At 43.3% G+C, this 25,966-nt stretch overlaps 1 protein-coding gene across 2 annotated transcripts in view; it reads left to right on the top strand.

The window, feature by feature from the left end:
• Window positions 1–25,966, top strand: part of ST8SIA5 (ST8 alpha-N-acetyl-neuraminide alpha-2,8-sialyltransferase 5) — a 48,974-nt gene that overhangs the window by 3,958 nt on the left and 19,050 nt on the right. The window contains exon 2 of one of the 2 annotated variants that reach the window (XM_039733361.1): window positions 15,370–15,477. The exons of the other annotated variant lie outside the window; for it this stretch is intronic. Within the exon in view, the coding sequence (XP_039589295.1) occupies window positions 15,370–15,477 (108 nt within the window). The remainder of the gene's footprint in view (window positions 1–15,369; window positions 15,478–25,966) is intronic. 2 annotated transcript variants of the gene reach the window in all.

Here is a 25,966-nt window from a genome sequence, read left to right as displayed (position 1 = left end):
CTAGGCATTCACACATTTTTAACCCACTGTGTAATGTTCCCCACTCCTTCCTTTGCAGTTTTATGCAGTGTCATTGGAAAACAGAATCCTGTTCACCTTCTTTTTTTCCCCTTTTCAGTTTTCTCCCAGGTGGGATGGGGTGTGGGTCCTCTCACCAAGGCCAGTGCCTGATCCCTGTAGTTGCAGCTGAAGTCCTAACAGGAGAGTCAAACCACAAGCTGGAGAAATGACATCGGGAAGCTCTGGTCTCTGTAGCTTCTGATCCCAAGTAAAAGGGATGATGAAATGAGATATAATTAAGGGACTTTAATACCGATCTCTGGGGTAATTATTTTTATTTTAGGATTAATGTGATGATTAAAAATCCACTGCATTGATCTGCTAAAGTAGGTTAAATGCTGTGGTCTTCTGCTTAAATCCAGAGCTGCCGCTTGCTTTTGTATTGACTCATCTTTCCAATGCTCGCCTTTCAGCTGAATTTTCTTTTGAATCAGATGCTCAGCTGAGGGCTGGCCTTTTTTTGTCAGCTCTTGTTTGGCCAGCAGGGAATAATCCTGGATTACATCAGGAAACTGCCACTACAGTAAAAAATGGTTGAAATCTGTCTTCATCTCCCAACCTGTAGCATGGGAGAGATCAATAGGACAGTCTTTCCCTTTGGCAAGGGGAAAAATATCAGAGCAATACTTTGCTATATACCAATATTCTGTTGGCAGGAAATTCATTAAATTCTGGATGTTTTAACAGACTGACTTCTGCACAGGGAGAGTGTCACGTGAAGAAGGGAATCTGCACCTTTAAAACTCCCTTTTTTCAGCTGAATGAGGAGAACACATTTCTAAAACTATTAAAGACTCTAACCAAATATTACCCCAGGGCCTGCCAGAGGGTAAATAAAAAATTGCAAAGAATCACACAGCAAGAATCAGCAAACCTTCCCATGCAGGCAGCCTGTATGATTTGGAAGATTTATATCTTCAAAATGAGAATAAAACATCACTCTTATGTATATGTGCCTTCTTACTAATATCAGAATCTCATGACTTGAGGTAAACCCACCAGGTTGTAATATCTTAGGCAGCTTTTATTCAACAGTTGCAAATCAATTCCCAGGCATCCTTACTTCTTTCCTTACCATATAAGATTATTTGTGATCACTTTCTGCACTGCATGGACTAAAGGAATAAACCCAGAGAAAATGAACCTGAATGACACATTTAGTCTGAACCCCAAATTCATGCCATTCTTACAGCAGGGACAGCAGGATTTGCAATGGGGACATGGAAGCTACATGTGGCCCAAGTTGTATTTTGTCCTAAACTGGTTTTTTTGTCCTAACTACAGCCAGCTCAGGTCAATTGTGAGCTCCTGCTCCATCCCTGGCACATGCTCCCCATGCCAGCTCATAGCATCCTGTGAAAGTGTTAACCATAACCTAAGACCATCTATTCCTGTGTTAAAACTCTCCTTCCACTGAAATATCTTCCCCAAAAGGCGTAATCTGAAGGTCGCCTAGTGAGTCATCTCTCTCTGGTCACAGAGCTCTGTGCTTCCAGCTCTAACCAGAGGGAATTACTACTGCACAGAAATTACACGTATCCTGTGAGTCATCTGGATGAATCCCTGACAAGGTGCTGGGCAGGTCTTGGGTTTGGGAAGCTTTCTTCGGAGAAGAGTGCTGGAAAATTCAGAACACAGAAAAGTCTTCAAAAAATATAAAACACACAAAAAAAGTGTGTTTACGGCATATGGACAATCACCTTAAAGAGGCCAGATCTATCTGAGCACAGCAGGAGAAGCTGAGACTCTAACCATGCCATTCCTGCTACAGGGCATTCCCAAGACCATTTCATGCCATGCAGGCATCCCTGTTGCCAATGGGGTGGAGGGGGCAGAACCAACAGGGAGCTGGCAGATAAATTCAGCTCTCTCCAAATTTATGGGATCACAGAATCATTGAATGGTTTGGGTTGGAAGGGACCTTAAAGCTCATCCAGTCCCACCCCCATCCACAGCAAGGACACCTTCCACTGCACCAGGTTGTTCCAAGCCCCATCCAGCCTGGCCTTGGACACTGCCTGGGATGGGGTAGCCACAGTTGCTCTGGGCAATCTGTGCCACCACTCCCACAGGGAACAATTCCTCCTAACATCTACCCTAAATTTACCCTTTGTCAATTTGTGGCCATTGCCCCTTGTCCTGTCACTCCAGGCCCTTGTAAATAGTCTCTCTCCATCTTTCTTGTTGTCTCCCTCCACGTGGTGAAAGGCCACCCCAAAGCTTCTCTTTTCCAGCTGAACAATCCCAATTCTCTCAGCCTTTTCTCACAGCAGAGCTGCTCCATCTCTCTGATCATCCTGGTGGCTTCCTCTGGACTGGCTCCAACATGCTGATGTTCCTCCATCCAGAGGCTGGATGCAGTCACCCCATCCCACTTGTCATCCCATTCCCTTTCCCACTGCTGCTGTTGGTTGCTTTAGGCAATTCTCCTGAATCCAAAACTTTTTCCTTCTTCTACTTAAAGCATTGGGGATTTTTAACCATGATTTTAATTTGCTTTTAAAGGAGAGCATCAAGTAGCTGAAGTTTTAGTACTAGAGTGTTAGCATGAAATTAACATGAAATGTTATTTCCTCCCCTGTGCTCCCTGGCAGTGCTCCCCATGGCCCTGATGCAGAAAACCATCAGGGTTTTATATCCCTGCTCCCTGTATGCTGTATTTCTTGCACTGTTTTGTTTCATCTCTGCTGTTGGGATGGCGAAACCACTGCTAGTCTGGTCTGTGAATTGCCAATCCTTCTCCACTCTTCAGATGACAGTAAATTAAGGTAACGAGCATCTGTTATTTCAGTGTTTTAAATGTGCAAATTGCATTATCCCAAGTGTGTCACTCCTTGGTGTGTTACACCATGGTCCTTCCTGACCTCATATCATGAGGGTTGTGTCCTACAGGGTGGCCTTTGGACACTTTCCCTTTTTATTGTGGCTGTGGCCACCCAGCAGCTCCTGGGTCAGTGTCCACAAGCCCACCTGCGGCTGGTTTGAATCATCTTGGGCTGTAGGAGCTCTCCAGAAACTTTTTGCCCTGGAGCAGTGAATTATAGGTGCCCTCCCTGCAGACAAAAAGTGGCCATTGCCCTTACTGATTAATTAATCTTGTCTTACTGATTAATCTTACTGATTAATTAATTGTCTTACAGAGGCAATTAAATCCTGATTCTAATTCACGTAGCACGCAGTAGCAGCTTCCTTCAGTCCAACTTTGTTGTGTGAAGATCTAGGCCTGCTTCTGTCCATGCAAACAATCATTCGTGTGTATTTGGCTGAATGTCTGGGTTAAATCCTCATTTTACACAGATCTGTTGCCTTGGTATGACAAAGTAATGGTTGAGTTTCGCCAATGCCCAGCGTTCAACACCTTTTCATCCAACATGATTTAACTGCTGTGACATTTCTTTTAGAGAAGAAATGCCATCAGCTTGCTTTATGATGCTTTGAAAAGAATTACCTACTTGGCCTCTTCGTATGTGTGCAGGTACACAGTTCAGCTTTGCCTTCATTTGTAAAAATGAATTCATTTGTAAAAAGCCAAACCCAAACAACCCTGTGTTCCCATTTTGGGTTGTGCTCCACCCATGTTCCCCACAGCCCCACCCCAAGGGTGTGATGGACCAGACCTTGATCACTGATCTGTGCTGATCACCTGGTAACTTGGTCTTTTATTTTTGACCCAGTTGGGTCCTGATCATTCTTACACTTGCTGGATTTGGTACAGGCATAATCACTGTACAAAGCTTTGCATTTTCTTACTTCCACTGTGCTTCATTCTTACCCTTGATTGCTTTTTCATTTCATTTCTCAATTTTTAATTCAAGTGTATTCATTGCTCAGCAGTCCATGTCTCCCTCAGGCAAATTGTGGACTTAACCTCTCATTTCTTTGAGGCATGCTTGCCCTCTGTTTCTTGCATCCATTTTGCTTTTCCATCAGCCCTGCAGATAGTTGATGTCCTTTCACATCCATTTTATTTGGTTGGGTTTATGCTTTAGTTCTCAGGGTGAATGCCTTAAAAACAACCTCTGTCACTGGTTTGGCATTTTCTATCAGAACAAATACAGGCAAAGCTGGGCTTTTGACAGTCCTAGCTGAACATCTTAGGCTGTAAATATTTGGAAGGGTTGACTAACTGGCAGGAGAAAACTATGCCATCCATTTCTGTGATGGAGAGAGAGAATATTTGCTACTCCTGTGCCTGGCACTGGGTACACACTCACTGACTATGAATGCATTTTGCTCATTGTCTCAGCATGAGCCCTGAGGGCCGTGTAGGGACACTTGACCTGATGCTGAATACATTGGTACTGGAAACTTGAGATGCAGTACAATTATTTTAGTCAGATCTCTTGTGGTGTGGTGAGATTTGGAACCCACGCTGCATCAGGCATCTACCATCTCAAATGTCAGAATTTGCTGGTATCTTAAATATGGGATTTCCTGTGAGTGTCTCTGCTCAGGATTCAGGTTTGGGTTTTTTGGTGGTTTTTTTTTTTTGTGGTTTTTTTTTGTTTGTTTTGTTTTGTTTTGTTTTGTTTTTTGGGTTTTTTGTTTTTTTTTTTCTTTATTTTCTTGAAAACCACCTCCCTCACTATAATTTCATTCTGCTCATTCTGTTGTTGGTTTTGTGCTGCACCTCAGTATTCCAAATAATGATAATTCAATTATGAATAATTATAAATGTGAATAATTATTACCAATGGGATTGATAAAGATTATCTATTACTCCTTAGATGTTTATCTTGCAGCCACAAATGAGAAAAGGTAAGATTGTAAAGGTTTAGAAGGTATCCTTTGATGTTCTTGATGTCCTGGCCAACATTAGATCCAGTTTAACCCAACTATTTGAATGTGTTTTATCCTTCCTGAGAAGTGATTTTAGACCAAATTTTTTCAGATATTGCTTGTGAATATCTGATGCAAGATTTAACCCAAATGTGAAATGTGCTACATGAAACAAAGCCTTTTTTCTGTGTAATAATGGTTATAATCCAGAAGCTTCCCACCTATGTTTCCAATTTTTCTTTTTACACTAGTCAAAATATACTCCTCCACCATTTTAATACTATTATTTCCCTCTAACATAAAGAGCCAAGCTTGTCCTTGGTATAATTCTGTAAGGCCAAGAGTGTAGTAAAACCAGACATGCTCCTTTCCCACATTGTCCATCCATATTTTGTTTTTTGTGGGGCCCATGTTATTTAATTTCTTCCTTTTGCTCTGAATATACCACTCCTGCTCTTCCACTTATTTTCATACAATTTTCAAAACCTTTTAATAATCTTGTCCCTGGGAGATGGTAAGTGATGAGCTCAGTAATTACCCACTGTCAGTCTATTTACAAAGCTGTAGGTCACTGAGACAAAGGTTGATCTCTATTAAAGCACAGTGAGCAGATGTAAGTGCTTGTATCAGGACTAAAACTTGCATTTTGCTGATTTCTCTGGAGAAGTACGTATTTCTCTAAACTTGGCTAGTCAGATTCAATGCTTCTTCCATTGAAAAATATGATTTGTTTTATGGACTCCCATAAAAATGGGGAAAATATTGTTCAAGTACTTGAGGTGGTCCCAGGAATGTTTTATTTATTTGTGCCTTGCCTGGCAGGGTTGTGGCCCTGGATTCTGGACTGAAAGAAGCCAGTACACAAATGGTATTTTCCTGGCAGTATATAGCACAGGTGAATTGGAATTGGATGAATTGGACCTGGTCTGCTACAGGCAGATTTATGTTTCCTTCTTTCTTTCATCTCTCCTGCATCTTTTAACTTGTTGTGCCTTGCATATTTATTTCAAAATTGGTTGGGGTGTCTAAAGTGATATTTACCAATTCAAGTAAGGATTTGCCTTGATCTTGTCACCTGGCTTCATTGTCTTCAGGGACTAAGTCTGGCCCTTTTGTCAGGAAAGGGGTTTTGAACACAGGCTGGCCTGACTGGGCACTGCTGGGCTGGGTTTGATCCCAGTGTCTCACTGTTCTCCGTGGTAACTTTAGTCCTTTACTCCTTTTGGGCCCCTCTGATATCTTCTCAAGTGCGGTCTAAATAATCTTGCTTTCTCTGGCCTGTGCAAAAATGAAAAGGGATCCTTGGTTTTGCTCCAGAACTCCTCTTACTGCTGTCTCTGCCGCCTGCTGTGCTTCTCTTCACCTGTGCAGCAGTCTGTCACACTGGAGACTCCTGATATTCCCCTCACCCAAGCTCCTCTAACTCCCTGATCCATTTTGGTGAGCGTTTCCAATCACTCTCATCTGCAGGTCACTCATGCATACCACGGTTTTAGTTTTATTTTCCGTACACCCCGTGGACACTGTGAGTCATAGTTTCCTTATTTTGCGGAAAGAAGGAACTGGATCTCTGGCAAGCTTAATAATCTGACTTTCCAACACCTCTGTGACACCCCTGGTAATAGGCTAAGGGCATCACTTTCCATTTTCAAAGAGAGCAGAGTGATCATTTAACACGAAAGTCTTCAGTTCCTCCTCCTCAAGGGAACAAGAATTACAAAACAGGGAAACTGAGGTACAGTGAAAGTGATTTTCCAGTGACTTTAGGAAGCCTTTACATGGCCTGGGCTGTTGGTCATCAGGACAGGGACTGGATACAGCTTCTTTTTCTGAGAAGTAACAGGGAAGCGCAGCACCATGACCAGGCCTGCAGAAACAGGATTATAAAATTGCTAATAATATATATGGAATTAACGAATATACTATTTTATTATAATTTCAATAGGAGCCAGAGTCACAAAACCTGGATTTCCTGTCACCTCCTAATGGCCTCTTGGTTAGGGAGAGTGCATATGGAGAAGGGATGTGAAAACTGCTGGAAAGAAAGAGCAGGAGAAGTGAAGACAAATAATAGAGCTCAGAGCTCAGAAAGACAAATTTGCCTTGTTCTTGGGGGCATCCATATCTTCCTTCCCTTCCTCTGCTTCTCCTTCCTTGACCATCTGTGTAGGCCAGCAAGCTGAGTCAGGTTTTGGCTTAGCTTCACCATTATAAAATAACATTAATTTCTGCCTGGTTTTGCTTGGGTTTGGATTTAGCTTGCCTGTTGTAGATGCCAAATGAGGATAGTTGTAGCTGTCACCTTTTAAAGATGAGTGTAAATCGCCTGCTGCCTGGGATTAAATGGGATGAACTGGTGGTGTTTGGGGAATAGACTGTGGCTGGAGTGGCAGGTGATGGCCCCACTGCCACTCAGTCCCTGTCACCCAGAGGTGCTGATGACTGTGTCACTCAGCCACCTGCACCAAACTGCTCTTGTGGAAGCACATGGATCTCCTGAACAGGTTCTGCTGCACACAGTCGTGGCCCCCTCTCTGGGCAGAACCCAGACATGACCTCCAGCTGAGCTTGGAGAGTTTTGGGTCTCCTGCTTTTAGCAGCTCCCTTTTATACACCTTACCTTCTGGTCTGAAGTGAATTTTCACCCTTCCTTTCCTTTTCAGAAGGACAATAGAAACCGTTGAGGGGGCATCTCAATGTGACAGCAACATGGGTGCAAAGCTTCTCTTGCAATTCATCCGCTTGCTCATTCTTGCCTTGTAGTTCAAAATCCTCATAATTATCTGACATCCTCTGCTATTAAAACCTCTGCTTGTGTAGGAGTTGTTTTTTGTTTGGATTGCAGCAACAGGCTTTCAGTCTTTGCTTCCTGCTGCTTCCTGACAACCGGTTTTGACAAGCCCTTCAGAGTCACTGCTGCTTTGTTAATTTTCTGGCTTTTCACCCCCTCTTCCTATCATTACTTTACACCGATGTTTATTTGACCACACACTGATTCAACACTTACAGTTACCAATTAGGATCAAAATGTTGCTTTGACATTTACCTGAAACCCAAGGCCTCTGTTGCTAAGACATCCAACTTCATGGAGTTTCTGCAACACGAGGCAGAGCATTGCTCATACTTTTATTTGTTAGGAATAAGTCTTGTGATTAATGGTGTCCATAACTGACGTACATCTTCCTTGATGAACAATTTGCTTAGATTCATGGGCAAAACAAAGCATCTCTGCATTGCGATTGTTTCTGGTTATTACACCTTTTATGAGTTCTTTCCTTGCCATCATCAGCATCACACATTGGGGACACATACCAATTTTAGAAGTTATATTAGGGCAAATTGAGCAAATGGCAAAGTTCCACTTGACAATTATTGGCAATGATTCCAGGCTTAAGATTAGCTTTTCTTTCTTTATTCTTTTACTTTTATAATTTTTTTGGTTTTTTTTCTATTTCCCCTTTTTTCTTTTTTTTTCTTTTTTTCCTTTTTTGTTTTTTCTTTTTTTTTTTTGTTTGAACTGTTTGACATGAGCTGTGTAAATTACATAGCAGACCTTGATGTCTCAATCATTTCCTCAGCTTTCCTCACCTTCTTTTAATCTTTCCTTACCCTCCCTTTTGCTCTGATGCTTTTTCTCTTCCTTTTCTGTGCTTCTGTCCTCTGTGTGCTTTTATATTGTAATTCTGATTCATAGAACCTTAATTTGTTTACCTATTTAAATGCAGTTACTGCTGAGAGTGAAAGTGGTAGAATTTGACTGAAATAGAATGTCAAAGGAATGCACTGGTGAAGCGGTTCAAGTCTCTTTTCTGTTTTCTCAGGCTGTTTGCACATTTGGCCAAACAATATTTTACGGATGCTTACAACTCAAACCTGAGAGGATTAGAAAATTTTGTATTTCAAAAATTAAATTCTCCCAACTCAAGGCTGATTGAAATCAATGGTAAAGCTCTCAGTAATCCTGTTAGAAACAGAATTAATTCAGTGTTTTTAAATATCTCATCCTTGGTATCTACTCAGTCCTAATACTACAAACCATTATTTATGGAAGTTGTTCTTACTGTGAGAAAGATATTTATTGTACAACCTCTGCAAAAAATGCTGAGCAGCAGCTTGGTTTTAGTCTTGCAGACTCACAGTGAGACACACAGCCCTATAAGCTGTGCAAAATTTCTTTGGTGGGATGTTTTGTGTATTTATAAATCTGTATTCCGTTAATTCCTGGAGTACCTCTTGGAAGAAGAGCCCTGTGTGGTCTGTCTGGCTCAGGGCTGGACACTTAACTTTAATCTGACCCTAAGCTCAGCTCACAGCTCTGTTCTTCGTCCTTAACCACAGAGAAGTGCCCTACACAGATACCTCTCTGGATATTTTTGTACCTCAATTAGATCCCCACTTCAAAGCTAAGTACATCAAGCTGGTCATCATAAGACATATCTGCCATTCCTCAAGATTAGTCTTCCAATCTCCCCTTGGATCTTACCCAAAATGTGAATGTCCTTTACACTTGGTGCCTCTGCTGCAGTGCACGCCCTTCCCCAAAAACAGCTTGATGAAAGGGAGGCATTAAAGAGTGATTTTACAATTTTTTTTGCTTGATGGACAGATTTACCCCCCTCCAACTTGGAACATTTACTTAGATTTTCTTTCAGCTGTTACATACAGAGTAAAGACATAGACAGGGAAAAGATTTTACTGCATGTTTTAATTCTTCATTTAATCTGTCTGAATATTGGCTATGCTGCAGGAGAGTTCACCTCTGGAGGACACACCAACACCAGACATTTATCTGGATTAATGCTCTCTATTTCAGTTCACAAGCAAATATTGAAGTCCCAAATAGACAATTTAAATCCAATTAAAAGACAAATTCCAGCTTGGTTTTCTCACCATCCTCTCTCCCAATGTATCATTCAGTGATGCCTTTAACAATTAAAATATATTTTTAAGGCCATACACTTAAATGTTTTTTTACAAAGATATATTTGAAGAAACCATGTTTCTATACCAGTTACAGTGTGGTAAAAAATGTGTTGGATTGTGGTATGTAGGAGAGAACCACAAGCATTTATTTCAACAAGTCTCCAAGTGTCTAAGTAATTTTATTATTTTTTCTTCACACCAATATTCCACACATAAATTGTACCATGAGCAGGTCAGCTGATTAAAAACTGCCAGAGAAACACACAAGTTCACAGAATCACAGAATAATGAGCCTGCTGGCCACACAATTCCTAATGCAGGCTGGGATGCCAGTGGCTTTTGGCCACCAAGGCACATTGCTGGCTCATATTCAACCGGCTGTCAACCAGCACCCCCAGGTCCCTTTCCACCTGAACACTGTCCAGCCACACTGTCCCCAGCTTGTCATATTGTAGGGGATTTTTGTGGCCAAAGTGTAGAACTTGGCACTTGGACTTTTTAAACTTCATGCTGCTGGACTCTGCCCATCCATCCAACTGATCCAAGTCTCTCTGCAGAGCCCTCCTTCCTTCCAGGAGATCAACACACGCTCCAAGCTTAGTGTCAGCTGCAAATTTACTAAGGAAGGACTCATCCATGTCATCTATAAAAATATTAAACAGAACTGGTCCCAGTACAGAGCCCTGAGGGACAGCACTGGTGCCTGGCCCCAGCTGGCTGCAGCACCGTTCACCATCACTCTCTGGCCCGGCCATCCAGCCATTTCCTAACCCAGCCAAGAGTGCTCCTGTCCCAGCCCTGGGCTGCAGCTTTTCCAGGAGTGTGCTGTGGGAGACAGTGTCAAAGGCCTTGCTGAAGTCTAAATAGACAACATCCACAGCCTTTCCTGCATCCACCAGGTGGGTCACCTGGTCACAGAAAGAGACCAGGCTGGTCACACGTGGCCTACCTTTCGTAACCCCTGCTGACTGGCTCTGATTCCCTGGCCATGCTGTAAGTGCTGTGTGATAGCACTCAGTGTGAACTGTTCCATTATTTTACCTGGTATTGAGGTCAGGCTAACTGGCCTGTAATTGCCAGGATCCTCCTTCCTGCCTTTTTTGTAAGCAGGTGTCGCATTGACCAGCTTCCAATCATCTGGAACCTCGCCAGTGAGCCACGACTCTGGATAAATGATGGAGAGTGGCTTCGCAAGCTCATCTGCCAGCTCCCTCATCATCCTGGTGTTAAATCCCATCAGGTCCCATTGATTTATAAATACTCAAGTGTCCCAGCAGTTCTCCGACTGCCTCTTCTTGGATAGCAAGAGGACCATTCTGCTCCCTGGCACCACCTACCAACCCCTGAGGACAAGCTGTCTTACCACCACAGACTGAGGCGAAGAAGGCATTAAGCATTTCTGCCTTTTCCTCGTCTTTATTTACTAGGTTGCCTGCCTCATCCAATAAGGAACAGAGGTTGGTTATACCCCTCCTTTTACCATTAATATATTTGTAAAAACATTTTTTATTATTTTTAACGGAAGTTGCCAAGTTAAGTTCAAACTGAGCTTTGGCCTCCCTAATTTTTTTTCAACATGTCCTAGCAGCTCCGTTAAATACTTCCTGAGAAATCAGACCCTCCTTTAAAAGATGATACTTTTTTTTTTTTATTATTTTTATTTTTTATTTTTATTTCTAAGTTCCTTCAAAACCTCGTTGCTCATCCAGACTGGATGTTTGCTTCATCGACTCATTTTTCGGCACACAGGGACAGTCTGTTCCTGTGCCCTCAAGATCTCTGCTTTGAAGCACATCCATCTCTCCTGACTCCTTTGTTTTCAAGGGCTGTTTCCCAAGGAACTCTCTGAATAAGTCTCTTAAATAAGCCAAAGTCTGCCCTCTGGAAGACCAGCGTAGAGATCTTATTGATATTCTTCCTTATTTCACCAATTACCAAGAATTCTATAATGTCATGATCACTATGCCCCAAGCGGCCTCCAACCGCCACATCACCCACCAGTCCATCTCTATTTAACATAGTCGCTCCCCTGGTGGGCTCACTCACTAGCTGTGACAAAAAGTTATCCTCCACACACTCTAAACACTTTCTAGACTGCCGTTTTTCTGCTGTATTAAGTTCCCAGCAGATGTCTGGTAGGTTGAAGTTACTTACAAGAACAAGGGCTGATGATCCTGAAGCCTGCTTCCAGACAGCCCAGATACATCCTCTTCCCCCTTCAGACCTAGGTTAAAGCCCTCTCAACAAGGTCTGCCAGTTCACGAGCTAAAAACCTTCTGCCCTTGACAGAGAGATGTATCCCATCTGATTCCAGTAGAGCAGGCGCCGTAAAAATTGCCCCATGATCATAGAATCTGAAATTTTGCCGATGACACCAACCCTTGAGCCACTTGTTAATGATGACAGTTCTATTTATTTTGCTTACCACCCTTGGGCCTGCTTCCAGACAGCCCAGATACATCCTCTTCCCCCTTCAGACCTAGGTTAAAGCCCTCTCAACAAGGTCTGCCAGTTCACCAGCTAAAACCTTCTGCCCTTAACAGAGAGATGTATCCCATCTGACTCCAGTAGAGCAGGTGCCGTAAAAGCTGCCCCATGATCATAGAATCCGAAATTTTGCTGATGACACCAACCCTTGAGCCACTTGTTAATGATGACAATTTTCCTATTTATTTTGTCGTTTTTCTCTGCCACCAAAGGGACTGAGCAGAACACTACCTGTGCACCTGTCCTATCACCCACCTGACTGTCTGGTAGGTTGAAGTCACCTACCAGAACAACGGCTGATGATCTTGAAACGTTGTTCAGCTGCTTATAGAATAAGTTGTCCACCTCTTCATCCTGGTTGGGTGGTCGATAGCAGACTCCCAGTCTGCTAGGATATCAGCCTTGCTGGCCTTCCCCTTAATTCTTACCCACAGGGACTCAACTTCATCATCATTAATTTCAATACCTATGACATCCAAAACCTTCCTAATATAAAGGGCCACCCCTCCACCTCTTCTCCCTTTTCTGTCTCTTCTGAAGAGCTTGTAGCCATCCAGTGCAGTGCTCCAACTATGTGAGTCATCCCACCATGTTTCTGTGATGGCGATTACATCCTAGTTCTGCTGTTGCACCATGGCTTCCAGCTCTTTTGTTTGTTACCCAATCTCATCACTGCCAGCCTGGAGTATCAGCAGTGGGTAATAATCAGAGGGCTGAATCAGCCCAGAAAGTCTCTCAGTGACTTTCTTCATACCCGGGCCCCAGGGAGGCAGCAGACTTCCCTGTGGGATGGGTCTGGTTGAGGTATGGGGTCCTCTGTTCCCCTCAGAAGGGAATCACCCACCACGATTATCCTTCTTTTCTTCTTGATGTTAGAGGTGGCAATTCATTTTTCAGACGCGTCATAATTGGGAGGCTCACTGGGCAGATAATTTTCTTCTAAATCATCTGGCTGGCTCTCTAGATCCAGGGCCTCATACTTATTCTGAAGTGACACCTGGTTAGGGGATGGGGGGTGGGAGGGATTTTTGTTATTACCTGCCTGAACAGGGATGCATTTCCACTCCCCTTCATCTACCAGGTGCCCCTCTATTGCCTGAGAGTGAGAGGCATATGAGTCCTCCGACTTTTGGTGGGCGTCCCTTAAAGATATAAGGGCTGAACTCCACCAATCTATTTCCCTTTCACTATCCCTGATACTCCTTAATCTTTCAACTTCCTCCCTAAGCTTGGCCACCAGGGAAAGGAGGTCGTTCACCTGCTCACACCGTAGGCAGGCCTCCTCCACAACACACCCCTGAAACCACTGCTAAGCTCAAACACTCCAGGCAGGAATGGGTCTGTACAGACCCATCCTTTTTGGAGGGCTCCACTTGGTCACATACACTTGTACCAACCACAGATTTTGACCGGGTTAAAACCATTACTAAGAGAAAGCCCAAAATAAAATAAAGCAACCAATACAAGCACCTCAAACAACACACAGCACACCTAACTAGCAAGAAAACCTGTAACCCTACATGCTTGCTATGCATGTGTGAATTGCTGTGCAAACTGCTGTCACCACACCCCTGTTTGCCCACTCCCCAGAGGCCTCTTATTAGGAGTCGCTCTGGAATGAAGGAAACTCCACCTCCTGCTCCTGAATGGCTCACAATGCAAGCAGCTCACCTGCTCAGAGTTCTTATAAGTTATGGGGCTGCCTGATAAACCAGAGCTCTGCATTACCCAATGGTCATTATAGCATAATGGATTCACACTGTGATATGAATCATAGATTCACAGGGTGGTTTGGGCAGGAAGGAAACTTTAACCTCATCCAGTGCCACCCCCTGCCATGGGCAGGGACAACTTCCACTGACCTTCACTGCTCCAAGCCCCATCCAGCCTGGCTCAGCCCAGGGCAGGGGGGTTCAGGCTGGGGCAGCTCCAGCTCTCACCCACAGCACCCCCAGCTCCTTCTCCCAGGGCTGCTCCCTCTGCCCATCCCCAGCCTGGGTTGATCCCGGGGCTGCCCTCATCCAGGTACAGTTCCTGCACTTGGCCTTGTCAAACCTCACAAGATTCCCCTGGGCATATTTTAACATCCCATGTTGTTCCTTCTTAATTCCCTGTGCTGATAATTGCTCCAATTGGACTAGAGGATGGATGTGGCCAGAGAGATTCACCAGCCCTTGTCATAAGCCTGGTAACCAGCAAAACTGTTGGGGTCCTGGATGCCCTTTCTTTTGGACAAAGTGTGCTGGCAGATTGCTTCCTGGCTGTCCCCACACAGCCCAATTGGGAAGTTAACTTTCAGTATTGGCAGCACCAAATGTTCATAACTCAGCTTGCCAGGCTTCTGAAATAATGAAATTGGGTTAAAAAGGAGAAGTTTAAAAATAAGAGTCTGCAAGATGCTTTTTTGTTTGCTTCTGAGATAAGATAGGGGTTTTGGCCTGTGTTGTCAAATATTTCCCCAGCATTTTTAAATTTCTACCCTGCTATTGGTGTAGTTTCCAGAAGACTGCAGGCATCATGGGGGTTGGAACAAATCTGTGAATGTGAACGTTTGGAAAACAGGGGCTTGTGATGATTATGTTTATGCTTTGGCTTAAAAAAATGCTATCTTTCCAGACAGGCAAAATAAGCACTGTATTATGACTTTAGAGACGTCATCAAATTACACATCATTTGCTAGCAGAGCCAACAAATCAGAGGAAGGATATGTCCCCCACATTTAGGAACTACTGTAGATTTAGAACTGAACTTTGGAGCTTTTACTTGTTTGGCTCTGTGGTTTCCCATGTCTCCAGCTTTTTGCCCTTGTCTTTTGGAGAATGAAATTTCTACCTTCTCATAGATGTGTGTTGTTTATGAGCACAGATAATTACTGGCCTTCAAATTTGTATGGGGAGCCTGGTATTGTTTTCATCCAAGGACTTGTAGAGTCTATGGGAAGTAAAAATTATTTGTTTACCCTAGTAAGGTCATATCTTGTTGCTCTTGTATCTTTTAATTGTTTTTGATGAATGTGTCGTAGTCACATTTGTATGTTAAGAAATAGGGCATGAGAACTCATGCTGATAGACTTAACCTAATGAATGATATCAAATATCAACTGCCTCGTTTTCTTGCTAGAGGGCTGCAGTTTAGCTGGCAGAATGGAGAGGAATTGGCAAATTGGACCGGCACCTTTAATTTCACGGATGACGGAGCAGTGAAGAGTGGCAGTGACACAGGCACCAGGTACCAACACCCGAGGGAATGACTATAGAGATCTTTCTCTCCTTGTATCAACCACAAATGTGAGCACAGGCTGTATGAAAAATGAGATCTGCAGTGTGCTTTTTCTGCTTGGCACTGCTCCCCACAGTACTGAAGATGTCAGGGGTGCCCAAGCACTGTGCTGTTTTCCCCTTTGCAAGCCTTGGGAACATTTTGGAATATGCCATAAGCACCCATGAAGTCTGCAGGAGAGTGGTTTCTGTGTTCAGGCCTCTCCCATTTCCCTACCAATGCTGTGTTGTGGTCAAGGTGTGTCAAGGTGTGTCAGTATTGGAGAATGGGACTTTGGCAGAGAATGTCCCAACATTACGATCTTGGTGCACGTAGAGCACACTGGGGAATGTGGTCGTTAGAATAAAACATGTGTTCCATGAAAACATAGTTTAATTTAAATTCTTTTCAGGGCCTAGCAGGGGAAAAGTGTTCTGTCAAGATCATGCTGTAGTATTTCCTTTATTTACAATATCTGGCAACAAGAGAAGCACTGATGTGCTGCTGCACTCTTTGTACTTCCTGGTTTGACATGGGCTCAGGTGTCTGCAGGGTCATGTGCAGAGTCAGAAAACTGGCAGCAGTTTTGCCTAAAGAACTCCACAGCTGTCCCAGGCCATCTGCAGAAATCCAGGCATAGGTGTAGGGTGGATATCTGAGCTCACTTCCTGGAACAACAGTTACAGGAGTTTAAAAATCCTGAGTCGTGTGTAGCATCAAGTTCAATAAGCAGCAGGGAAATCTTAAAAAGAGCTGTAAAATAAAGAGAAAACTAGAAACAATTAAAATAACCTTACACTTAGTACTTGTGTATAAAAAAACTCTGGGTAAATTGCCCGTTTTATTTTGAATATCATAATTTTGTAGCCATACACCACTGCAGCTGTGGAGCTGATAGCACTTCAAAGGCAAGCAGAAGTTGCAGAGTCTAACCTGTCAGAAATCATCCTGTCACTGAACCACAGCAATGCTGCAGTTCCTGTTCAGGCTCTTGCTGTAATGTGATCCTGTACGAGTGCTGCCTGCTGCTCTGCTGGTTGGTCTTGTAAAGGTTCTTTATAAGAGCAACCAGCCTCCACTGCAGTTTTTCACTTAGAGCAGGGGAAAAAAGGTTCATGTGTACATGTGTAGGTGTGTGTATCTATCTTCCACTCTTGTTGCCTTTTCAGTATCTGCATATATAGTCTGTATTTACAAAGTCTTCAGTTTAGACGCTTGGCATATAAAAGAACTCAGTGTGACACAAAGACACACATCATCTTGAAGGCATGAGAAAACAAACAAATATAGATTTCCTCCTCTAGACACCTTTGACAGAGACAATTGAGCCATCATTGATTGCATGACTGGAACCAAAAGCCTTGAATACAAAAGACAGAGTCATGAGGGGCTGAACCACAGTGCTACTCTCAGTCTCTTCAGCCTCTTCAAGCACAAAGAGGTTCAAGGTGCAAATGTTTTTTACACAAACAAACCACACAAGCTAGATATAAACAGGAAAAAGTTATAATATCAATGAAGAAAAAAGTGTATTTCAAAGCCTGTGCTATGTGATATGTCAGTGACTGTATCTCCACTGCCCAGGCTCCCTGGGGAATGGGCACAGCCTCGAGGCTGCCAGAGCTCCAGGAGCCTTTGGATGGCCCTGCCAGGGATGGGAATGTTGGGGGGCTGTGCAAGAGCTGGGCTGAGTAATCCTGGTGGGTCTCTTCCATCTCAAGACATTCTGTGGTTCTTTGTTACTGGCAGTGGAGCTGAAAGCTTTTCAGTCAGGGATAAGTCTACCTGCAACAAATTTCACACCCAAGTGTGTTAGAGATATTATTTATCCCTTTTCCTACTGTGTGGAACCTGGGAATAGAGGAAAATAAAAAAAGTACTTTGTAAGTGTGGAGACGAGACTGTGTGGTGACTACTGCAGAGCTGTGTCAAAATTGTTTACTGTTTACATTTGATCACCTTTCTGACTGTGTTGTCACCAGACATCTCCTGAGAGTCTTAATCTGACACTCAGCTTTATGCTGTTGATATAAAATAAAAACAAGTCTTCCTCTAATGAATAATTCTTTCCACTGAATGGAAAACTTGCAGACTACACTTCACAGAACTGATTTTATTTGTATATATTTACAGGACTCCAGAGAGATGTCTGAAGTGCACAAAGCTAATTGTATGTCAGCATAAGCACACAGAGTACATTTCACTGCATAGCTCTGCAATTTGCTGTGCCATCACCTTCTTGTAAAAGGTTTTGTGTTCAAAGATATTAATTGAAATATATATGAATATGATTTTCATTAACTTGTACCATTTATATATATAGAGACATATGTTTATTCATGCATATGTGGTATCAATTTGAACATATTCTAGAACTACTCTTTATCTTTTAATTACATAACTTAATACAGGGTGTAGAGATGCTGACAACTCATCCTGTAGGAGTGAAGTTTTAGATTAAAATGAAGGATTTCCAAATCAAAAGCACACTGAAAGAATGAGTGCATTAGAATTGCAAGTCAGCCAAGCTTCATGAGAATAATGGCCTTAGAGAAACCAATGAATAGTGAAGATTAAACACAGCATAAAAATTATCAAGTAAGAAAGAGATGGTTATTATGTTACATGATTTCAGTAAACACTGGGTGACTCCTCAGATAAAATCACACAATAGTTTGGAAAGGACCTTAAAGCTCATCCAGTGCCACCTTCCCAGCCATGGGCAGGGGCACCTTCCAGTGTCCCAGGCTGCTCCAAGCCCCATCCAGCCTGGCCTTGGGCACTGCCAGGGATCCAGGGGCAGCCACAGCTGCTCTGGGCACCCTGGGCCAGGGCCTGCCCACCCTCCCAGCCACCAATTCCTGCCCAACATCCCAAAATGTGTGCCTGCCCTGTGGCAGTGCAGCCATGGCCTGTGTGCTGTCCCTGCAGGCCTTGTCCCCAGTGCCTGGGCAGCTCTCCTGGAGCCCCTGCAGGCCCTGGCAGGGGCTCTCAGGTGTCCCTGCAGCCTTCTCTTGTGCAGGGGAGCAGCCCCAGCTGTGCCAGGCTGGCTCCAGAGCAGAGGGGCTCCAGCTCTCTGATGGCTGAGGTCTGAAATCAGACACATTTCTCTCATTGAGCCCTGTCTGACAGCTCTGCTGTGCTGGGGTAACTCAGCTAACCCAGGTTTTCATCACAGTACTTAAGACAGTTCTTCTGACAGGGTAGAAGCAGTCCATGGAAATAAAATCTTGTGTCACGTATGCAGTGCAACCAAGAGTCTGGGTCCCCTCTGTGCCATCTAACACTGCTCTGGGCAGACACTTGACAGATCCCGACTTGCTGGACCTTTCTGGGCACCAGAGCCTTCATTTCAATTCAGATTATGTTGCTGAAGGCCTTCTAGGTAGCAAGGAAATAATGATTACTAACAATAAGTAAAAGTGAAGCACAGGATCTCCCCAGAATCCATAGGGATTTCAACCAAAGGATTTCAACCCACACAGAAACAATAACAACCAGTTGTTGAACACTGGCTTATTTTTGATTATTGTGCATCACCCATTACTCATATTTCTATATTTTGCATTTTACTTTGTGCTAAGCATCATTAAACCTTACAGTATCCTTGTGGAGAATCAGATAAAGGGCTTTATCTAGTGCTGGTTATGACTAGTGATATACACAACCCCTTCCCAGATCCCTGATTCTTCTGCTCTCCTTTTAATATGTTTTGCAACTTACTGGAATTGTGAGTTGTCATGCTTAAATAATTTTTCACTGGCAAGAAGCTGCCTTAATGACAGGATGACTTATCTGATCTGCCGTATGAGTTGGTTTATGTTGTTCCCTTCAGTCTACTGGAGCTGCAGATAAGATTCAATGTAGAGCTTTTGTGATGAGACCACAGAAGCGTTTGGTGGGTGAGAGGAGATCATACTTTAAGACCTGTCAATTTGTACACTGAATTCTCTAGTATGACAAATCTGAAGCTTTGTCCCCACTGGCTATGAAATAAAAAGTAGAATCAATTAGGTTTGTCAAATACATATTTTACAAGAGTGAATGTGAGAGTTTAGGATTTTGCTTAAGTCACTTTGCTGAGTTCTTCATACAAGGATCCTAAAATCTAAAAACTACAAGGAAAAAAAAGGCAGTTGCTTGCAATAAGCTAAAATGTGGGGTTTAAGATGTCATTGATGTATAAGGATTGTCATGAATTTTGCTATGCCTTCTAGGTGGGTGGTCATATGGGTAACAACATCAGCAGATTATTTCAGTAAGAGTGAATGGGAAAGGGCTTGATTAAAACACCCAAGAAGCAGTTTATTAAAAATCTGTGAGTTTTGAAATGAAATTGGGAAAATAGGGCTTCCTGTAACATACTCCACTGCTGCTTGTCAGGAGACAGCATTGGTTTGGTACAGCAAAAGACAAGAAGCAACCAACATGTCCCTGCAACTCAAATTCAATGTAGTCTGCAATAAATCATTCACACACTGCACAGTGGGAAAACCTCTAAATGAGGATGGGTTTCGAGAGGACCTGGGAAGCACAGGGGGTGGTGGTATTGATGGGTTCCAAGGTGGGCTTATCTCCAGGGAGAAGCAGGAGGCAGCCTGGACTTTGCTGTGCCATTTCGGGCTGTTTCTGCTGGAGCTCCTGCTGCTACACCCACGACTGCTGCAGTGGAGCTGTGTTTTGCAACTTACTCTGGTGCTGTGCTAGGCTGAAACCACGGAGAGACTTGTGGCCCAAATCGGTGGACAGATGGGAAGGGAACAACGTGTCTTTGGCAGGAGTGGATGTTTGGTCAATTCACATTGCTAATGAGGTAATGAGCAGCAGAGCCAAGCAATTCCAAGTGAGCTGTGTGTGGAGACTTGGAGGTGGGAGATCATAATAAGAATGGCAGTGAGCAGCCAGTGACAATTTGCCAGGAGCTTCCATGGTTGTGATGAAAAATATATCCTCAGGGCATCACAACAATCATCTTGACTGCACAGATGGGTAGGAGATCTGTGGAGTCATGGGACCAGGTCAGAAAAAGAATCCAGAAAAGGAGCCCCTCCAAGTATAAAAAATTGTGCACTTTCCACTTTTCTGGGGATGTTCAGTGATCTATACATGAACAGCCTTTAAAGGACAGAAATATAAAAGCCACTCCTTCTCTGAAAAAGATCAAACTTATGGATTTATGGCTGGTCCATGGAAGCCCTTTTGGTTCTTTGAAAGCAAAAATTTTAACTTGGAAAACAGGCACAATATCTTGGTCCTTGTCTTGATGGATAGACCTATCTAACGTCATCTATTATCAAACCCCAGAAAAGCTTACAACTCTGTAAGACCAAACATATCAAATTATCCTAAGTGAATGACCAGTGGGCTCATGAATGAGTAGCCTTTAACATCAGCTACAAGAATTTTCTGGAAAACTTGAGCCCCTGTACAAGAATTCCTGATCCTGAATTTTAGTTACTCTTGTTCTTCTAGAAAGACAGCCAATCTTGAACTAAACATGCCATGTCTATCTTTAGCTTCCAGGCATTGAATACTGTTTTTCCTTGCTATACTGTATTGAAAGCCTTCCTGCCACTGGTAATTGCTTCCTGGTGCAGTATCTCCTTATTCAGTCACCATATGTTTAGATTAAGCTTCACACGCCTCTCATAATATTTTAGAATGCAGAAAATTTCTGCAGGTCCTTTTGTAACTCTCACCAGTGTCTCAAACCCCCAGAGATTAAATGTCAGAAGTGGATGCAGTAATTCAGAAGAGCTATTACTACACAATGCATACAGAGATAAATGACCATTTTATCTTGCTTATATTTTAATTTTTTTACATGACACAGCACATGGTGGCGTATTTTGCTCCCACCTACACACACATACTAAAAGTTCATGATCAGTTAGACATCTAATGCATCTATTAGTATTAGAGATGATGATGGTACAGTGTTTAAACCAGTTATTGCCAGTGACATTGTCATCAGCACGTGGTAGGCAGGAGGAATGTGAACCGTCTTTTTTAATATTTGTTGTCCCCAAGGATGAGACAATCAAATAGTTTCATGAAGCTGTGTAAAAGAATCTTCATGCTTCTCCAGTCTTCTCTGTTGAGCCCACAACTCTTCTCTCAGTTCAGCCTTTCAGGCATCATCGTGTTTTGGACAAATTGACTCAGGCTGTCAAATAGCAGAAAGAGCACAAGCAGTAAAGTGATATTTTTTTTTTAATTTTTTTTGTGCCATTGTCCTGGTGAAGTTAAAATGAGTCTAAGAGCATCAGATTCCTGTTTCCCTTGCCACATCTGCACATCTGCATCAGTTTTTTTACCTGCTGAACAGATATCATCCCTTCCCAATGGGACAAAATAATCTTGGGAGAACAGGCCATGCAAACTGGTAGGATGCTTTCATTAAGGGAGAAAAACCCCATTTATGGAAAGCCCTTAAACTTTTTGACCAAATCTTGTGGGTTTTGATGTTGTCACATAGAAGCATTAAGAGAAGCAAAGGCCAGAGGGATTTTGTCTCTCACAGTGGGCCCTGATGAAGTCAACACCTACTGTGTTCTATTCTGGATAAATTGTCCAGGGCCTCTATAACTGTGATAGGCTCCATCCCAGCAGTACTTTTGCTCCAGGGACCTGAAGATTCCATGCAGACCTTGCCAGATGATGTGAGTCCCCTGTGGTTTGGGGAATGTGCTCTGTCACACTTGGAACATTCCTGAGTAAGGAAGGTGAATCTGTGAATCTCCACCCAAGGTTGGCCATGGATCTGCCCATACTGATTAATGCAGGCACTGCTAATTGGACAGCACTCTTAATAAGCATTTAGTATAAGCCTGCAGGGCTTGGTTCATTTATTCTCATTTCTTAGTCACTGGATAATGTATATTTTTGGAAAGATCTTTGTTTTTCCTGCAGGGTAGGTGGAATCCTTCCTGCAATGCTCTGCGGTCTCACTGCGCAAGTGCTGCAGCCTTGCTGCAAACAGTGTCAGGAACTGGCGCTTCAGGAACGAGCAGAGTGAATGGGAAGGCAGCTGCAGAAAATGATCCTGCTTAAAAGATGCCTGACCATTGCAGCAAATTATACTTTTAAACCTTTGTTCAGTATATCAGACAAATCAGTGTCTCAACCCAAGCGTCACTTGAAAGCAGGATTGAAGTCTCGGGCTTTTTAATTCATGTAGTGTGATCAAGAAAGGCTTACTTCTGATCAAAGCAGGAGCAGCCCAACTGCAGATGATCAAAGACCTAAGTGTTAGCTGATGTACTGAGAAACCAAATGTGTCTCTCACTAGCGAGCTCAGTAGGCAGCTCAGCTGGAGGTGAGGTTGCAATGGGGGACGTGAAGGTTAGAAAAGAAGAAAGTTTCAGTCAGTCAAAAATGGAAAATTACACAGTTAATAGCATCTAATTCCTGGGTACTCAGTGCAGTGGGCTGTAAAAACCAGTTCCCTCTGAGCACTTGCAACTTGTGTGGTGTTCAGGCACAGACTTTGACCCTGGAAAAGTGTTGTAAGTTTGAAAGCAATGATTGACGTGAGCGGACACTGAGCTCACAAGTGCCCTGGGAAAGCACAATCCTACATGCAACCAAGCTGTTTGTTGTAATTCATTTGCTGTTGTGTTCTTAAGGTAAAGAATCGTGAATTCTTGTATTGGTTTTCCTGTAGACTTATGACCTTTAGAGGGATAGAACTTATTTATGTTTCATCAGGGGCAGTGGAAAAATGCAGGGAGAGGACATTATGGCAGTCACAGATCAACTCTGTTTTATGGATAATAAAACTTGACTGTCATTCTTGTAAAGCCAAAATTCAGACCTTTTCTGTAGCAAAAGGAGTAAGCAGTACAGTCAGGTTTGTCACTTGTCACTAATCCAGAACATAAATCAAAATAAACTGAACTACATCCTTGTTTCTTAGTTGGAGATCAGACTGAGGAGGATGATGGGGAGGACAGTTTCCATTTGTGCTAATTAAGCTTTCTGACAGGCAAATGTATCTTCGTTCACAGGGAACTACATGTTTTAGAGTGGGAGTTAATAGGCAGGAAGAGCTCTCAGAGACCAGAGAGTGGGTGAGACTGATGCTTCCTCTGGGAAAGTGTGGGGGCCTGATCTCCAAACACTCCCTGCAGGACCAGACCCTTGCAAGGTGAGGACGTGGGTTTAAAGGACATCTCTGGAGGCTGAGGGAACCCATGCCCCTTGTGCTAGGACCTGGTGTTGTGCAAAAGCTGCACTCTAGGAAACCACAATGTGAAGACCTTCTGTGGGAAGAGATTGTCCAGTGCTCCAGGGAACGGCCTCTGCTGATATCCTGCTAATTCTAATATCCTCCTAATATCTGCAGCAGGAGGAATCGCTGTGAAGTAAATAAGAAGCATGAACACTCCTGGGAGAAAGAGAGAAACCCTTTTTTTCCTGAGTCTATTGACCAGTCACTGTCTTGCAGAATTCCCAGAGCTGTTGCAGCACCACCATTACGTGCAGCTGACGTGCAGAAGCCTCTGTAGCATTGCAGCTAAGGAGGGTTCAGTGGCTGGCTGTCTGCTCCAGTGAGGCTCAGGCTGATGAAGGACAGCCCAAAGGATGCTCAGTCAATAGCTTGGGATCACTCAGCTCACTTCAGTCTAACTGACCTCATGGCCAGCAGCACCTTCTCCCCTCTCTGTGTGGAATGACACTGCCATTGTTGTCCCCTGCCTTTGCTGCATGTGTCACATCATTGAGGTGTCACCCAGCCTGTCCCTCTGCACTTCCGTGGGGTAGTTAATGGTGACTTCAATGCTCCCAGTGGCTCTGTTGGGAAAGCTGAAGCTGTTGTGAGAGTTAGAGGCTTACAGAACTGTCCTGTGCTTTTTCAATCTATAAGCTCATGGAATAGCTCTGCTAGAAATGCAGTGTTGCCTCATGGATTGATTTCCTTTCAGATCCAGAAGTGGTTTATTTTTGACCCAATCCTTTTCTTCTTAACCTTCTGCTGCTGTGGTAACACATCCTTTTTCATTTCTATTTTTGGTTTGTGGATTGAGTAAACAGGCAACGATCAAAGGGAATGGCTGGGACACAGGAAATTTCATCTCCATTTCATAAAATGACATCTTTGGCTCCAATGCCACAGGCTGAAGGCAGCTTTCCTGTGTTGTGGTGTTCCCACGTGACAGCATGTGCTGTTCAACATCTGAGCTGCTGCTCTCTAACCTAGCAGCACAGCCAGAAGTGCACAGGAAAGATAAAAATAAATGTTAATCTAGATTTTTGCTCTGCTTATCTGTCCTGAGGCACATCTAAAGTAGTGAAATGAAGTGTTAGGTGGCAGGTGAGGATGAGGCTGATAGGTATTGCTCACTCCTGCACATCCTAAGAAGCAGGAGGGGTACTGAGGTGTGTAAGGTGCTGAGTGCTGTGTGGGGGTGTGTACCTGCCCCCAATTACTGCATAGGACATGGACATCCAGGGTGTCTTACTCAAAGAACCAAAGAAAAGGATTGATTCTGCCAAAGACAACCAGAAAAACAATTATTTCAGAGGATTAAAATGTTGTCTGTATTGGTAGCCAGAGGGTACTCCTTCAGCCCTGGAAAATTCTGGGAGCAGTAAGAAATTCTGTGGTGCTCTCTAAAGAGAGATTTTGGTTTAGTTTGGGGAAGTTACCTGAAGTACATCCACGCAGGGCTTTGGCCTGGTGCAGGCAGGTGGGCTCTTAATCCAAATCCAGTTGAAGCCTCTCACAAGTTGCTCAGCTCCAGCTCAACAAGACAAGCACATGGGAGATGTGCCAGGGCAGTGGATTTCAGCTGCTCCTTAGCAAATGCTGAATGTCCAGATGAATAATTCATCTGGAAGGAGAGTGTGAGCCTTTTGGTGAGGACCCAGACAAAGATTCATGTAAGGTCTCCCTTCAGCAGGCTGAGGAAATCTTTTCATGGAGTTCTTACTGATTTTGGAATACTTTAATTACATATTTTCTTCTAAAAAACTTATAAAAATACATGTTTGTTGCTTTGAAGGCTATACAAACACATTTACAAATAGCCACATTTTTTGAAGATGAGCTATTGGGTTCTACTGACTTTTTTATTAGGAATTTTTTTGTTCTCTTCCTGCCACCTTTTAAGCATGGGCTTCCTCCTTTCAGTCTCAAGGTTTGTGCCTGTCACTGGATCACAGAAATGTTTGGTTTGGGGTTTGACAAAGCTGAGATGCTGAAAACCTCAGGGAGAGGTGAAGGAGATACTTCCTAAAGCAGCACTTGACAGGACAGAAACATTCCCAGTTGAAAGCAAATTGCTTTGGGAGGCTCTTGGACTTTTTCCAGTTACACACAGGTCAAACATGAATTTTGATATTATTTTGCAATGACACAAACCTCAAATATTATATTTCCAGTGATAGCTTGAATGAAGCTTTTCCACAAGTCTTATCTTTATATTTCCCATTAAGGGTTCAAAAATTGAGTTCT

The sequence above is a fragment of the Passer montanus genome, unplaced genomic scaffold (assembly GCF_014805655.1).
Source record: "Passer montanus isolate IOZ18808 unplaced genomic scaffold, ASM1480565v1 scaffold86, whole genome shotgun sequence".
Lineage (NCBI taxonomy): Eukaryota > Metazoa > Chordata > Aves > Passeriformes > Passeridae > Passer > Passer montanus.
The sequence above is the reverse complement of the archived record's forward strand: the minus strand, read 5'-3'. Positions and strand labels throughout refer to the sequence as shown.